This window comes from Phalacrocorax aristotelis, chromosome 3 (genome assembly GCF_949628215.1).
Source record: "Phalacrocorax aristotelis chromosome 3, bGulAri2.1, whole genome shotgun sequence".
In the NCBI taxonomy this organism is placed as follows: domain Eukaryota; kingdom Metazoa; phylum Chordata; class Aves; order Suliformes; family Phalacrocoracidae; genus Phalacrocorax; species Phalacrocorax aristotelis.
In genome coordinates, this window is record NC_134278.1 from 106,950,731 (window position 1) to 106,965,666 (window position 14,936).

General features: G+C 45.2%; 1 protein-coding gene across 1 annotated transcript in view; it reads right to left on the reverse strand.

The window, feature by feature from the left end:
- The window catches only part of HHAT (hedgehog acyltransferase), a 161,487-nt gene extending 148,033 nt beyond the window's left edge, over window positions 1–13,454 (reverse strand). The window contains exons 1-7 of the mRNA XM_075088980.1: window positions 13,275–13,454; window positions 12,834–12,970; window positions 12,012–12,079; window positions 9,879–9,992; window positions 9,073–9,267; window positions 7,572–7,784; window positions 3,889–4,060 (exon numbers count right to left, since the gene is read on the reverse strand). Coding sequence (XP_074945081.1) covers window positions 3,889–4,060; window positions 7,572–7,784; window positions 9,073–9,267; window positions 9,879–9,992; window positions 12,012–12,079; window positions 12,834–12,927 — 856 coding nt within the window. The 5' untranslated portion in view covers window positions 12,928–12,970; window positions 13,275–13,454. The remainder of the gene's footprint in view (window positions 1–3,888; window positions 4,061–7,571; window positions 7,785–9,072; window positions 9,268–9,878; window positions 9,993–12,011; window positions 12,080–12,833; window positions 12,971–13,274) is intronic.
- Window positions 13,455–14,936: the final 1,482 nt, after the last annotated feature.

The window sequence follows — 14,936 nt, forward strand, 5'->3', positions numbered from 1 at the left end:
CACAGCCACAGCTTGCTGCGATATAAGCATGCAAGTTTAAAGTAGTATGTGCAGAATGCCAAAGGAAACAATTTAAACACGAGGAGAGTATGTGGTAGAAGAAATTCTGACACCTATGTGGCACATGGGGGTTGTAGTATTAAGCAGGGGTGGGGACACCCTGAAAACATATCCATAAGATGTTCCTATTGTATTTAGTCTTGGAAGATATGGATGTAACCAGCTTTTTCTCAGGTCATGGAGAGAAATTCAGCTAAAAGTATTCAACATGGAAAAATGGAATTAAATAGATTTTGTACTGTCTAGCTGAAGAGCTTAATGAATGTGTTTCCTCTTTTAGTAGAGAAGTTCTTCTAAATAATATGAAGAATAGTTTTAAGAAATAGGCTGTTCTTCAGCAGACCCTCCAGCTAAGACTCCAACCATTTTTCATTTGAATCCCCCAAAATCCAGGGGCCATATTGCAACAAGACACATTCCTACTCAAAGGGTTGATGCAAACTGCCCTCTCTCAGAGCTGGTTGCTGACTATGTACTTCCATAGCTTATTGATCCATAGGGTAAGCACCTAAGCTGCTTTTACTGGCAGCTGCCAGGCAAAAGTTGTGAAATGTAGGTGAGGAGTAATCCAGGAAAACTGGTGACCTGAAGGGGATTGAAGGTTCTACCTTTACAGGAACTAAGCATACACTGCCTTTAGTCTTCTGCTCACAATTCCCAACACTCTTATCACCCAATTAATGACCTTGAAACTTGCCAGTTATAAATATAACTGCATATAACAGCAATTAAAGAGATTGCACAGATACTTCAATTACAGCAATTCTCCCATCCATAGTACCACAACAATGCAGCAGGAAAGCACATGCCACATGATTGTTTATTCAAGAGACAGGCTCCATCTACCCAGATTACACAGCCAATAAAGAGACTGGAGGATATTCAACAAGCAAAAGGTGAAGCAAGGCTACGAGTGCCCTCTGAGCCTTTAAGACACTATGGTTAACATGTTACAAGAACGTAACATGTAACAAGAAACACATAGCTCAGCCAGGTTATCTGGGTCAGAGGGTGGCCTCCTCCAGAAGGGGAGAAACCTTACCCTGACTTTGACATCCTCATGTTCAGAAGTGTAGGTGAACACACAGAACTAGGCATTTGCAAATGAATTGGAAGGAATGAGGTAACATAACCTATAGGGGTAGAGTGCTGTTACAGTAATGCAAGTACTGGCCTGTAAAGGGCATGGAGAAAAGAAGAACCTGAACATTTGACCTACAAGGATCTTTGTTTTAGTTGCAAAAGGACACTAGTTCAAACAGCCATACAATTCACAAAACGTACTACCTAGCAAATGCATGCAACCAGTAATATTGAAGGCAACTTGCACCTTTGTTACAATAAATATATGGGCATCAAAGCCATACATGCACCATTTTGTATATTGCTGCTTCTAGAAAGTCATCTGCCTAATTCATTCCACACAAGAGAATATACTTCTTTTGCTGGGTAATACATTCTCCCAGGTAGTCTTTTTTTTTTAATAACTGCGTGCACTCAGTAATGTTACTTAAGCATTTCTGCTTTACAGGATCCACAAATGACAATGTTGTACACTAGCATTTTTAAACAAGGATTGCAACTCAGGTTTTTGGGGTTTTTTTTGTTTGTTCAGGGTTTATTTCTTTGCTGTCACCTCACAGGAACACCACAGGAAGTGATGCAGAACATAGCATAGCGTCACACTTCTGACATGTAGACTGACCGACATCACTGCCCTGAAGATGCCAAGAGCAAAATCTTATAGCACTGTTGTCTTTACCTGCACTGCTGGCATTTATTGCCCACCGTTCAAAGATGTCCCAGATGAAAAATGGAGGAGCAGTTATAATCTCCCTAAATAGAGCTGATTGCAACAGCCTCACAGCCTTTTCCCAAAGTTTACCAGGCTATGGGGGCAGCCAGGCCCAAGCTGCTTTGATGCTGCTGTAGTTAAATAGGAAACAAAATGAACAAAACACCCATCAATGCATAAAAGCTAATATACCATGTGATTGATCCTCCTCAGTCCTTGGCCTTAAGACTCCGTTATCTGATGTAGTTGGTTTTAATAACACAGAATGTGGAACAACAGAGGGGGAGTGTTTGGCTCAGTACAAGCACTGATGCAGAAGTATGGTAAGATCCATAAGGATCTGGAAAAATATTACCCATACCCTTACTCATATATCAGTGGCTCATGAAAGCAAGTCACAACCGTGGCCTGTCACTGATTTGAGTCGAGGGGGACCTGTATAATCACTTTGATTACACATTTTAAGAAGTGGCAAACTTCCGTCTCAAAAATCTCTGCTTTCGTTACTACAAAGATGAAGCTCAATGAGAGTAGGGCTACTCTTTGAACACACCTCAAAAGCAGGGTCTCCACAGCAGACTTGTTTCAATTCAAATGATCATATTTTAATCAGGCAGCTTTACAGTACAAATTTGCTTAATGCTGCCTTTCATCACCTGCTGCTTTGAGGCATTTTAGCCTTTCCTAATCATCTGTTCAAACTGTATTTTAATTCTTAGGACATAACACTTGATTTCATCAACTAAATACACAGCCTACTTGGCTATTCTCTGGAAAGTAACTTTTTCCCCCTTCTTTTAAAAGAAAGATCAACCTTGGTAATCTTGAAGGGAGGGGGAAATCTGCCAGTAACAACAAAGCTGGAATATTTCATCCCCAATTCTATAGCCTTGCCTCCCTTATCCAGTGGACAGTTTTTTTCAGACAGACAACACTACAAGCTAACAGATTTAATTCAATGATTTGACATTTACAACAGGAGACAAAACTCAGAACCTACTTCCAAAAGAGTGAGGAGGTGTAGAATGAACCATGGAGGCAAACCTCTCACTTTCTGCTCTCCATCTGCTCTTGCTCTTTTTTATCCATAAGAATTATATATTGAAATATATATTAAGTGTGTATATACACACACATTGCCCTCTACTGACCAGAGTCCAATACACAAGTGTCCTCCAACACACACTGCTCATCATGTGTGTTCTCCAATGAATACTTGGCAGGATCATACCAGTGTGTGTATCTATTCCTGTTACTTGGTGGTACGGTAAGAGGCACCTCTCCTTCAATTCATCAATCACCAAGACTTTTTTCAGAAGCCAATTCTAAGGCCTGGAGTTTCTCCACTTTCATTCCTCCTACCTGGTGATACACAGGACAGTATATAGCAGGACATATAGCAGGACAGTAGGAAAAAAAAATCAACCACATACGTCAGTGGCTCATGGGTTAGCCTATCTCTACCTACATACCAGCACCCAAAGCTCTTGCCATTTTATGCTACATTCATCAGCACTCCTTTTTCCCCACCAAGTTCAGCCTATTTTAATAAAATACTAGGGAACCAGGAAGGGACAGAAGGGGAAGGCAAGCAGGAACACAGAGTTGAGAGGTACTGACTGCTACTTTCAGGCCATCTTGTTTGCAATTCCTCTCTGCTCTTTTCATGAGTACTGTCAATTTACCTTTCAACATGAATATGAACTAGGAACAAAAAGATGGATACCAATAAAGAATAAGAAACACTAATTCTTAACATCTCCCCTCCTACATCCCTACACAAACTCTAAGCATCTACTTCTATGATTGAGGGGCAAAAAAACACTTTAGACCAAAGTTTAGATACACACTTCAACAAGTTCAACTGTAAGCTTAGAGTATCTACATGTTATATTAAGAGTCTGTAGACCACCTCTGACAGTGACTGGCCATAACGTACTATTCATAAGTACCTACAGATGGATGTAAAAGAGAATAGACCGAGGTTCTTGAAGTGAGGGAAGGAAGATTTCTGCTATTGTTTCTGTACTCACCCAAGGCCCAGTATGATGCAGCTTCCAAAGGTGGAGCACTGCTGTAGAGAGCATGGATATACATGAGGTGAATCATCAGCTCAGCCAGGCACCACCAAAAGAAAATACGAATTATGCCCACAATTAAGATGCTGAGATTGGTCTTCAAACTGAAGGCTTCTTGTCTCCTCATCTAAAGAAGAAATCCAAAGTAGTTATATGGCACATAATTGACTTTTACTCAAATACTTATCCTGAAAACTTCGTTTCATTTGCTGTTCATTACTAAGGAGACCATTTGGTAAATCCTGACATACCCTTTTGAGGGAGACTGGTTTCTCAATAAGCAGTAGTAATCAGCAAGAGGCCAAACATGAACACATGCTGCAAAGTGTTGCAGAAAAGGCCAAGTGCTGTTGACCTGAACACAATCCAGGCAAGAGACTTTTGTAATTCCTGTAACCTGATAAATCTCTAGAAATAAAGTTTAAAAAAACTACAGTATGAAGAACTTTTTCCAAGCAGCAGCCCTACCAAACACAAACAATGAATGCTTGCTCTTAAAATACCTCCAACTTCTACCAGCTGGATAGGATTGATCACTTGATCAGTTCTTCATTTTTCTCCTGTAGCATTGCCAAGGTCAGCAAGACCTATGTGGCATACTGAGCAAATGGCAGTTAAGCGCAAGTTAAATATCAGATAACAAGGTTTGCCGTTGACAGACTTCAAGATGCCCTAAACTCTTACACTGTTAACTATAGTAAACACATTGGTATACTATTATTTTACCTTCTTTCTGCAGTAAGAGTGAATACGATCAAATAACAAACAGAATTGCCTAAAAATTTAGCTGTGTTTTGTATATCTATCACTGTGTGTGCACGCAACACTTCCTTCTCCAGTCTCTAACTGGCCACCAAAAATGCACATACAAGATAAGCAACCAACCCATCTGCGTAGACAAAACCCCCTCATAATTGAAAGCACACAGTACAGCTAGCATGCAGTTAGCTCTGCTCACTTACAAATGAAGCACCACACTCATTTTGACAGTACGTTTATACCAGCTAGATGAAAGCTTGGAGACTACCATTTAATTGCATCAATTTGCACAACAGGACTTCAAACCCATGGCTAGAACTGCTATGCCCTGCTTCAACCCAAAAATTCAACAAGACCACTGATGAAGTGTCAGTCTCATTTTTGTCTGGCAATGGATGCCAATTGACAGTATTAGTATTACACTCTTCAGGCCACATAGCCGTTTCTGTCTCCACCTCCAGGACTTCTGCTTTCCAGCATGCTCAGCAGGAACCCTGGTGTCTCTCAGTCTCAGCTTCTGTTAAGGGGTTCTGCAGGTTGTCTTTTCCGGTAGCAGCAATAAACACACTCTGTATTACGCACTTTGAACCAACTGCTGGGCACTGCTAACTTCAAAACCCTTCTCCAACCTCACCTGTCAAGTCAATACCCTCTGCTCAGGTAAGAGCTCTGACAATGCACTTCAAACACCAACAAGAAACATCAACATTGTTCAGTTTGTTCCATTTCCTTTATGGCTTTAACTAAACAGTTCTGTACATATTTAAAAATTAACCTACTGTAAATACAGGCATCCCATTCTCAATCTTCCTTTCTCCCCTCACACCACCTTATACAAGAATACAGTTGGTCTTTGCTGAACCATATCAGGCAAGCTCAGTTTCAATGAAAGACCCCACACACAATTCTTCCTGCCAGCTACCCCAAAGCTATTCTCAGCTTGGAGTTTCATGTCTTCTGAAACATTCCTTGAAAAAAGATCTCCCTCTGCTACAGGTACAGGAATATAGGTGGAATTTAACACATTTCAGAAGCTACAAAGCAATAAACAGTAAAAAAATAAATTACCTCAGTTTCTATGCAAGTCTATGCGGACTTTTCCTACAACATCCAGCCCAGGATAACAACATTCAGCCTTGCATCTTCCAAAGCTACTGAAGACAAATGAGCATAGGACTTGTCACTCAGGGGTCCATCAGAATCTGTTTTCACTTTCATAAAGCCCAGTCTATTTGCTGTGACTTCAACAAAAAACTTCCAAATAAAAACAGAAGCAAGCAACGCCTAGGCTTCTATACATAAGCTGAAACAGCCGTTATCATTTGAAATGTCCACTCATCCACTTTATCCCAATGATGTTAGCTACAGACATCACAGGTGGTGATTTCACTTTTTACTCAAGTGTGCAAGAAAATAAAGAAAGCAATAAGCATGGAAATCTGGCTGTTTCCCCATCATGTAGAAGCAGGCTTGAAAAGCAGCCTGCAGGGCACTAGAAAAAACATGCAGTAAGATAGGTAAGTCTTTCACATTCAAGGAGCTGCTCAGCTTGCTTAAGGCTGAAGAAAAGTGTTCCAAGTAAATCATCACCTGTTTTCACACCAACAGGAGGTGAAACTGGGATCTTCAAGAATTCCCAATACAAACCAGCAGTTTTCTGTGACTCTGAAATATGTTTGAGTTAATAGCCAGCTGCTGCTGAAAATGTTACTTTATTCCACTTGATGGAAGAACATAAAACAAAAATCCAGTCCAGAAGCTACATGCTACAGTTATGAATACTCTCCAAACATAACGACATGTGTCACTGGCTCCCTGATTGAAGGGATGAATCTGATGTCACACAGAAAAACATCCTGTAAAGTAGAACTTGGGGACGAAGGTTTGTCTTAAAGTTGATATCCAGGACATCATCAAATTCCCAATGCTATATTCAAAATTGTCCAGTCTTCACATTCCAATTACATTATTTGATATTTTCAAAGTTATGTGGAAGATAGGTGCAGGCACCCAAACAATTCTTAATCTCCAAGGACTAAGTAAAAATTGAAATTCTTCAAATCACCAGTAAGGAGGAAAAATTATGGAATCAGTTATAGATGCTTTTACTGAAGTCAACACATGCATGAATGAAAACTCCTTTTCTGTAGTGTTTCCTTCCCCCCCAAAGTATCTCATTAGGGAAAAATATTTATTTCAGAAGGAAATTAAGATCAGTGTCTGACAGAAGATTAATCATCCAGCCTTCAAACTATTTGGCTTTTCCACCTTCTCTAACATTGGAATCTAATCAACACCTCTCCACCCAAGTACTAGATATAAAGACTTTGACAATATATTTTGACTAAATATATTCTCAGTGTTAGTTACCAGCCTTATGAGAGCTCAGTATTATGCCACAGCCGGTATATAAGCATGAATACCCAAGACTGGTTTCCACCTACAGCCCTCCCTTTTGCAGACAGCATACCTCAACGATTATAGAGAAAAAGATAACAGATAGAGCCTAACATTAGGACCACCTTCTGTTTGAAGGTCTCATCAGTATCGATTTTTGTCAAGTAGGTAACTAGAAAACAAATAGTTCACAGGTAAGCTTGAGTTTCTATCTCATGAAGCACACCATTAAAAGCATCTCAAGGAAAACTGGATGAAACTGTCTACTTAACATTTTCTCATGATTGGTATTAAAATATCTCAAGATGAGGAAAAAATAATCAACCTATCAAATTTAATCTATTCCTCAAAGTACAGGTTCTGTGTCTAGACTTGGCAGACAAAAAGAGATCACCATCCACTTCAATAGCTCTTCACTCAATTCACCTGAGGCACAGATACACTGAAAACCTGTAGCTGCATGATCTTAAAAACACCATTACCTGCTTACTAAATTCATTGAAGTTCATAAGGGGCCCGTTGTGGAATGTGGGGTAATAAAACACATATGCCAACATCCACACAAATGAGTGGGATGACTTCTGGGCAGGTCCATGCCAGCAGTACTCCAGGCTGAAGCTAGTGCAGAAGAGGCAGCGGACAGACACAGTGAAGAGTAGCAGATAATACTCGTTTTCAGTGTCATACCACTTTCTCTGAAAGACAAAACAGAACTAGGTCACAATGGTGCAATGCCGTTTTCTCTACATGGCGTGACAGCGAAGTCCACCCAGATCCCAACTTTCAGGGTCACCAGCAGCAGGAAGCAAGTGCAGTGAACAGCAGCTGGGACAAGCATCTGAGTGAACAGCACTACTCAATGCATGAACAGCTAGCACTGGCTGTTGATGGAGAAAGGGCCTCCAGAGCTACTGCAACCAGCATAAAGAGACAACAGCTTGATTTCAGAAACATTTTGTTGTGAAGAACTGAGAGCAGAAGAGCTTTTCTTACAGGAATGCCATTATCCCTCTCGGGTTTGGTCCAATAATACAACATCAAAGCCACCTGGCAACCCTACTGACAGCTGAAGGACTGATAGGGCTGAAGCCAAGGCTGCAGTTCAGATCTGAGGAGAATCTGTCAGTCCTGAGAAAGCCTGAGGCTAAAAAGATGCTACTGAGCTTTTATCAAGTTTGACACTCCCTGGCACACCCATTTCCAACAACAAAAACACATCATTGAAAAAAATACTTGGAAACATCAGCAAACAGTTTGGTTGATTTCATCTGTATTGCAGTGGACCCTTTCCTCCTCTCAGCAAGACACAAGTCTGTCTACACCACATGAAGAGACCCAATCCATGCATCTCCCCTCTGCTGAACATCAGCACAACAAGCCTTTTAACACATACCCGTTTTTTCCCTTTAGACCAAGTAAATGCAGCAAGGACATTTCCTCACAGCTGGGCAGCAGTTTTGTTAAAATCTGTACTGCCCAGCAAAAGCCATTACAGAAAGAGCAAAACTGAGCCTGCACCAACCAGTTGTGAGGAAGCAACTCATTTGGAACAAATCAAAGTGTTGGAGAAACAGTCTCCCTTTCCACGCAGAAGCCTGCAGTCACCAATAACATGTGGTCAGGCTTGACTAAGCAACTCCTGGATATGAACCCAAAACCCAGTACATTAAATTGGCATTACAGCTCCAAAGAAACATGTTTACTAGAGCACTAGTAAAGTATTATCATACTCCTGCTCTACTGAACACCACTTATACATTAAGGCACATACTTTCAACTCAACACACCGGACAGTATGATTGAGATGTCTTTTCCAACTGGAGAAGCTCTAGCATGAGTCACTGCAGCTCTACTGCCTAAGGTTTTTCAAGCCAACCTCTTCTTACATCAACTGAAGGGACAGTGTCTGTCAAAAAGACAGCTGCCATAATGGCAAACACCACCACAATTAATTTGATGCTTAATTGGTCCTTCTTCCATTACCTTGGCTTCTTCCACAGCTGGTATGCGTAAAGTGGAGAGCAGGATAAGGGAGCACAACCAAGTCAGGAGTGACAGCTGAAACTGAGCCACAGCAAATGAAATAGTTGCATGTAACAAAATGAGAGCAAAGCCCTTGATTCCCAGTAACAACCAGCAGGCAGACATTCCGTAAACCATCAAGCACCATGGTTTATACTGTTAGAAAAAGAAAAATGAACATTTTTTTAGTTTGATTATTTCTACAGCAAAAAAGCACTCAACATCTGTGTTGTCTTACACAGGGTCTATAGTAGAAAGTAACACAGTCAACAGGTTAAGCACACACATGAAACACAGGAAAACCCAACTATAGCCATAAAGATGGAAGGGAAGGGGTTTCTGTAGCAGTGTGTGCGAAATCCAGAGCCCCCCTAATCTGGGGGAGAACATAACTTCCTCCTTTCCTTCCCCAAACTAGCAGGTGTGACACCACATGCCAGTCATTTCCCATAATCATGCAATCATGCCAAAACCCAAGCAGTCATCACTTCAGTCTTGGAAGGGAATAACTACACCATTCTTTAGCATACAGGTCAAGCAACACTGGTTAATGGTTCACAAAGCAGCACAGGCTTTCACAGGTTGGAGGCTGAAGTCTCCAAACACAGACCCAATACAGCCTACCTATTCACTCTCACTTGCACATAGTTACAAGCACTCACAGAATGGTATTTCCCACACTCAGTAGCCTCAATGCCAAGTTTCCCATGCCCAGAGTAAACTGAAACCCACAGAAACTCCCTGCTGTGAAGAAAATCTATACATACCTTCTCCACCAAGAGCCTGGACACTTGTGATACCAGCAGGTGGCCAGCCAGAAGCCACAGTATATGTTCCCTTCCCCATTCAATCCAGTAGCTCCACTCAAAGTCCATAGGGTCCTGGGGCATCAAGAGAACTGGTCAGTACGTACATCTGGCCAAAAAAACATGTTCTTACAGGACAAGGAAACATCTCTAACACACTAGCTCCATTACCCAATACCACAGGACTTGACATCTAGGGAATGCCTTGGCAATGCAGTCTGACCACTTTCAGCAGTGACCTCCGACAGCTCCCTTCTGACTTCCAATGGTGTGAAATTCAGAAAAAGAGCTTTAGACAGCATCGTGACTCCTAGGTCCCATGATAGCACAGAACTTGGCCATGTAGCAATTGCTGCCTTTCCCCACAAACACCACAGGAGTTTTCTAACCACAAAGCAGGCAGGCAGGGAGGCACACACACACCCCTCCCCACTGGGGAAGAGGGAACAGGCTGGTAACTACACAGTTGTAGCCTGGAAAAAGGGTCCCACTTCTCAGGGGCTTCCCCATCCAACATAGCCTTGCTTTGGTTCCATGTCAGGAAACAAAAAAATCAGTCTGCTACTATTGTTCCTGACCATCTCTTCAAACTCAAGAAATTCACACCTCTGCTTGACCTAGTCCTTTTAATTTTAGGGGCAGGGGGTTCTTAAAAAGAAAAACATAAAACAGTTCTGGACTATCCTTAACTCATGCAAAGTTTAGCCAGGATTTTTTGTTTTTAAATTTCTATTAACCCTTTAATAAAGACAACATCAAAGCAAGAGCACTGCCTTCCCTGCACATGACCCTCACCTCTCCTGAGGGATTCAGAGCAACTCTGCTCTGCTTTAGAAAACTGAGATCTTGGGTGAAAAGGCACCTTGACGGAAGACAAACTCCATTTCAACAAAGCCTAGGTGGTATCACATGAAGTCAGGTCAGTTAGACATTCCTGTGACATAGGGTTTTTATCTAAATTAGATAAGAGGGACCAGCTGGTAGCCCCATGTCCCATACAGAGTCCCATTAGAAGTTCATCTTTGCAACTGCTTTATGGCTTTCCTGAAAGCACATGTCAAGAGCCCCTTCCCAGCAGTGATGGTGGGCCTAAACATCAAAATACTTCCATAAGCATGCATTCCTGGTCTTGTGTAAATCATCATCAATATTAGTTACATTATTTCATGCAGTAGTTGTACTTCTTCAAAAGGATATAAGGTCAAAAGCAGGCAAAGGGGGTGAGAGAGGGATGGTTGGTTTTGTTTGGGGTAGAAGTGTGCTAATTTTCTTATTAGCTTTTTTTAAGACCAGCCATGTTTCTTTAAGCCCTTACAACCTCAAAAATCTGTTCTCCTCTATGGTGGACTACTACAGAACAAGATGGAAATGCATGTTCACTGATGTTAAGCATTACAGTGACAGGAAAAAGGGGGAACAGCTGCAGGAAATGTCAAGGTGATCACAGCTTTTAAGGCCAAACAGCAAAACAGAAGGTTATTAAGTGATGTAATGAAGGAGAAGCACTTAGGCCAGGAATCAAGAAGAGAAACAACTTTGGTTATGATTCTTAGATCTAGACACACCTGGCAAATCCCTCTTCCTCATTAGAAACAATGAGATTAAAATTAACTATGAATATCCGAATCTGCAGAGTTAGCACAAACCTCTGAAGCTAAATCAGAAGCTCAGGTGAGCAAAGGGCATGCGACTTGGGTTTGTTCAGCCTGGACAAGCGAAGACTGAGGGGGAATCTTATCAGTACTTATAAATATCTGAAGGGCAGTGTCAAAAGCATGGGGCCAGACTCTTTTCAGTGGTGCCCAATGACAGGACAAGGGGCAATGGGCACAAGTTGGAACACAGGAAGTTCCATCTCAATATGAGAAAAAACTTCTTTACTGTGAGGGTGACAGAGCAGTGGCACAGGCTGCCCAGGGAGGCTGTGGAGTCTCCTTCCCCAGAGACGTTCAAAACCCACCTGGATGCATTCCTGTGCTCCCTGCTCAAGCAAGGGGGGTGGACAAGGTGATCTCCAGAGGTCCCTTCCAATGCCTACCGTTCTGTGATTATTACCCCAGAATAAAACAGGCTGGTACCAGTCACACATCCTACCTTCTTGAGGCCCTGAAAGAGAGTCCCTGGTTCCAGCCCAAACCTTCTGTCCATTGCAGCTTCATACTCTGCAGAGAACAACAAATCTTTACTAAGGACACAGCAGCCAGAGTAGGGAGAGTTGGTGACATGGCCTCTGCTGCTGAAAAGCAACATATTCCCATGTTGCCTCTGCCAATGGGGATACTCAGAGTCAGGGAAGAGCGTGTCTCCATGTCACCACTCACCAGGTGAGCTGCCTGATCAGGCCACGGCTCTGCCCCACAGTAAAGGCAAAACCACTGAATTATGTTTTGATCCCCCCTTACAACAGGGACAGTGGCAGACAGCAACCAACTTTCTACCACACAGGACCTGCACCAATCTTCATTTCCTCTTTCAGGACTGCCTGGTTTCTCCCACCAGAGCACAAAAGGACACACAGACCTGACTGTGACCAGTACAGCCAGAGCAAGGCAAAGCCACTCAGAAAAGCCACCTCCCAGAGCCCATTCCTATGCAGTCTTTTGCCATCTCTGCAGAAGACGTGTTGTACACGTGGGTGCAGAGCCCTTTACCCACCCAGCACTTTTCTCACTGCCCTGCAAGAGCCTTTCTGGCACTCCTGTTCTTCCCTTAAGCACTTTTGAGAGCCATCTCAGGTCATTAATGTAGAACACCTTGCTGATTAAAGCCTGACAAGACGCAATACGCATTTCTTTAACGAACTTCTCTAAGTAGCTATACTTTTATTAGATGTCATTAATTTCCCTGAAATGTGCTAGAACACAGCCACGGGTGGGAGGCACCGCAGCAGCGAGCATACCCACATCGCAGACTTACTTCGGGACACTTGGTGTGCTTCGTAGAAAGCGTAAAGATGAGAGCCCACGGCAAGGAGCACGTAGAGGTGCATCTCCCACGCCGGCAGCAGCATCGGCCCGGGAACTGCCGCCCCGCAGAACCCGCCGGCCGCCTCCCTGCGGGGAAGGAGAGGACGGGAAAAGTTTCCCCACGGAAGACGGACGGGCACCGAGCAGCGGGACACCCCACAGCGGGCACCAAGCACTGCCGTGGCCCTGTGGCGTGGCGGGCTCGGAGGCGGTCGAGCTCTGCCGACAGCTGCCCGGAGGGCAGGCGAGCCCTGCCCGGCACGACGGCTGCGAGGCCCCGGATCCGAGGGCTCGGTGGGGCCCGCGGGACAGCACTAGGGCCGGACCCCGGCTGCTCTCGCCTACCCGGAGCTGAGGGGCGCGGAGAGGGGGATCCCACTCCCCCCCTTACCTGCGGAGGGCTCCGCGACCGCGGCCCCACGCGAGCCGAGCCGAGGCTCCAGCCCCGCAGTGGGCAGGTGGGGCCCCCGTGAGGGGCAACTTGGCGCCAAGCCGCCCCCACCGCTCCACAGAAGGCCCAGCAGCTGGCCCGCCCGCCCCCTTATGAGCTGCGGCCGCCGGGACGGCGGGAGGGAGGGCGGGAGCGGGGCGGAGCTCCCCGCCCCTGCGTGCCCTCTCCCGGCCGCCGGGCGGCGCCGCAGCCCACCCGCCGCGGCGAGGCGAGCCCGGCCCCTCTGCCCGGCCCCGCCTCGCCTCCCTCCCGCCCGCCCCCGGGGCTGTGGCTCCGCCCGGCCCGGCCCCGCCGCGCCTGCCTCCCGCCCGCCCCGGGGCTGCGGCTCCGCCCGGCCCGGCCCCGCCGCGCCTGCCGTCCGCCCGCCCCGGGGCTGCGGCTCCGCCCGGCCCGGCCCCACCGCGCCTGCCTCCCGCCCGCCCCGGGGCTGCGGCTACCCCCGGCCCCGCCGGCCTCTCCGTGGGGAGGGGGCTTGGGCAGGCCCCGCTCCCACCTGCGGCTCCGAAGAGCTGCTGCAGAACTCGTTTACTGAGAAACACCGTTGTCTCGGGTCATGGAAAATGCTTTGCAGGTCTGCTGAAGTCTGCTGAGAACCCGTCAGTTGTCTTATAACACACGCATGAGCCATCTGGGTAAGAAGGTATCGTTCTGGTCTGCGTTTCCGTAGCATGTCCGCGGACGCGGGCATCCTCCCGGCTGAGGGGTCACAAGAGAGTGTCGCCTGTGGGAAGGCGCCGTGGGGAGAGCGTGCCAGCGTCAGTGCTGTACGGGAGCTGGACAAGCTGGATAGCAATGGGAGGCAGTCAGGTGCTGCAAGGAAGAGTGAAAACACAGATGCCTTCTTCAGCGTCTCTGAAAAGTTGGTCCAAGACGTGTTGTGTAAATTAATGCTGAAGTAAAAATGAAGGATTGTACTCAGACCAAAAGGCTGTCCGCAACAGTCTCTCACCGACTCTTTCCCCACTGCAGGAGTGCAAGGTACACTAATGCAGGGACTCTCTTTTTACAGTCATCATGACACAGCTTGAGAAATTAGCAGGTCTGAAGAGCACCACCAAAGCAGGAACGTGGGGGTGGAAGTGCTGGTGCTGACAACCACCACAGGGATCAACCTGCATTTTAGCAAGGGTTCCCTCCTCTTGGCACTTCAGACACAGCTCACAAAACCCCCTTCTCTTAGGGTTAAGAACACATTCGCTTTCCAGCCCAAAAGCTTTGGGAAATTTATGCTCATCTGATCTTCCACCATGTGACTTCTGTCCCCTCCATTATTGACACCAGGGGTGCCATTTTTTAATGGAGGAAATATCTCATATCCTTTTGGATGTTGTCTTACTGGGTCTTTAGGTTCCTCTTGTAAAACAGTATTTTAGTTCCCCTGATCCCCTTGAGGCCTTCTTTGCATATTCAAAGTCCTGTTTCCTGACCTTTGAAAGCCAGGCTTGTGTCTGACACGCCAGGTGAAGTCTCATCAGTACAAGGGGCTGTCTTCCCTATTTGAACCAGACACACATCTCCTGATGTCTCCAAGAATCACATCTGTCTGTCAGAGCCACCTAACTATTTTGCCTTTTGCCACCAGTTTTTCTTTCCATCTCTCTT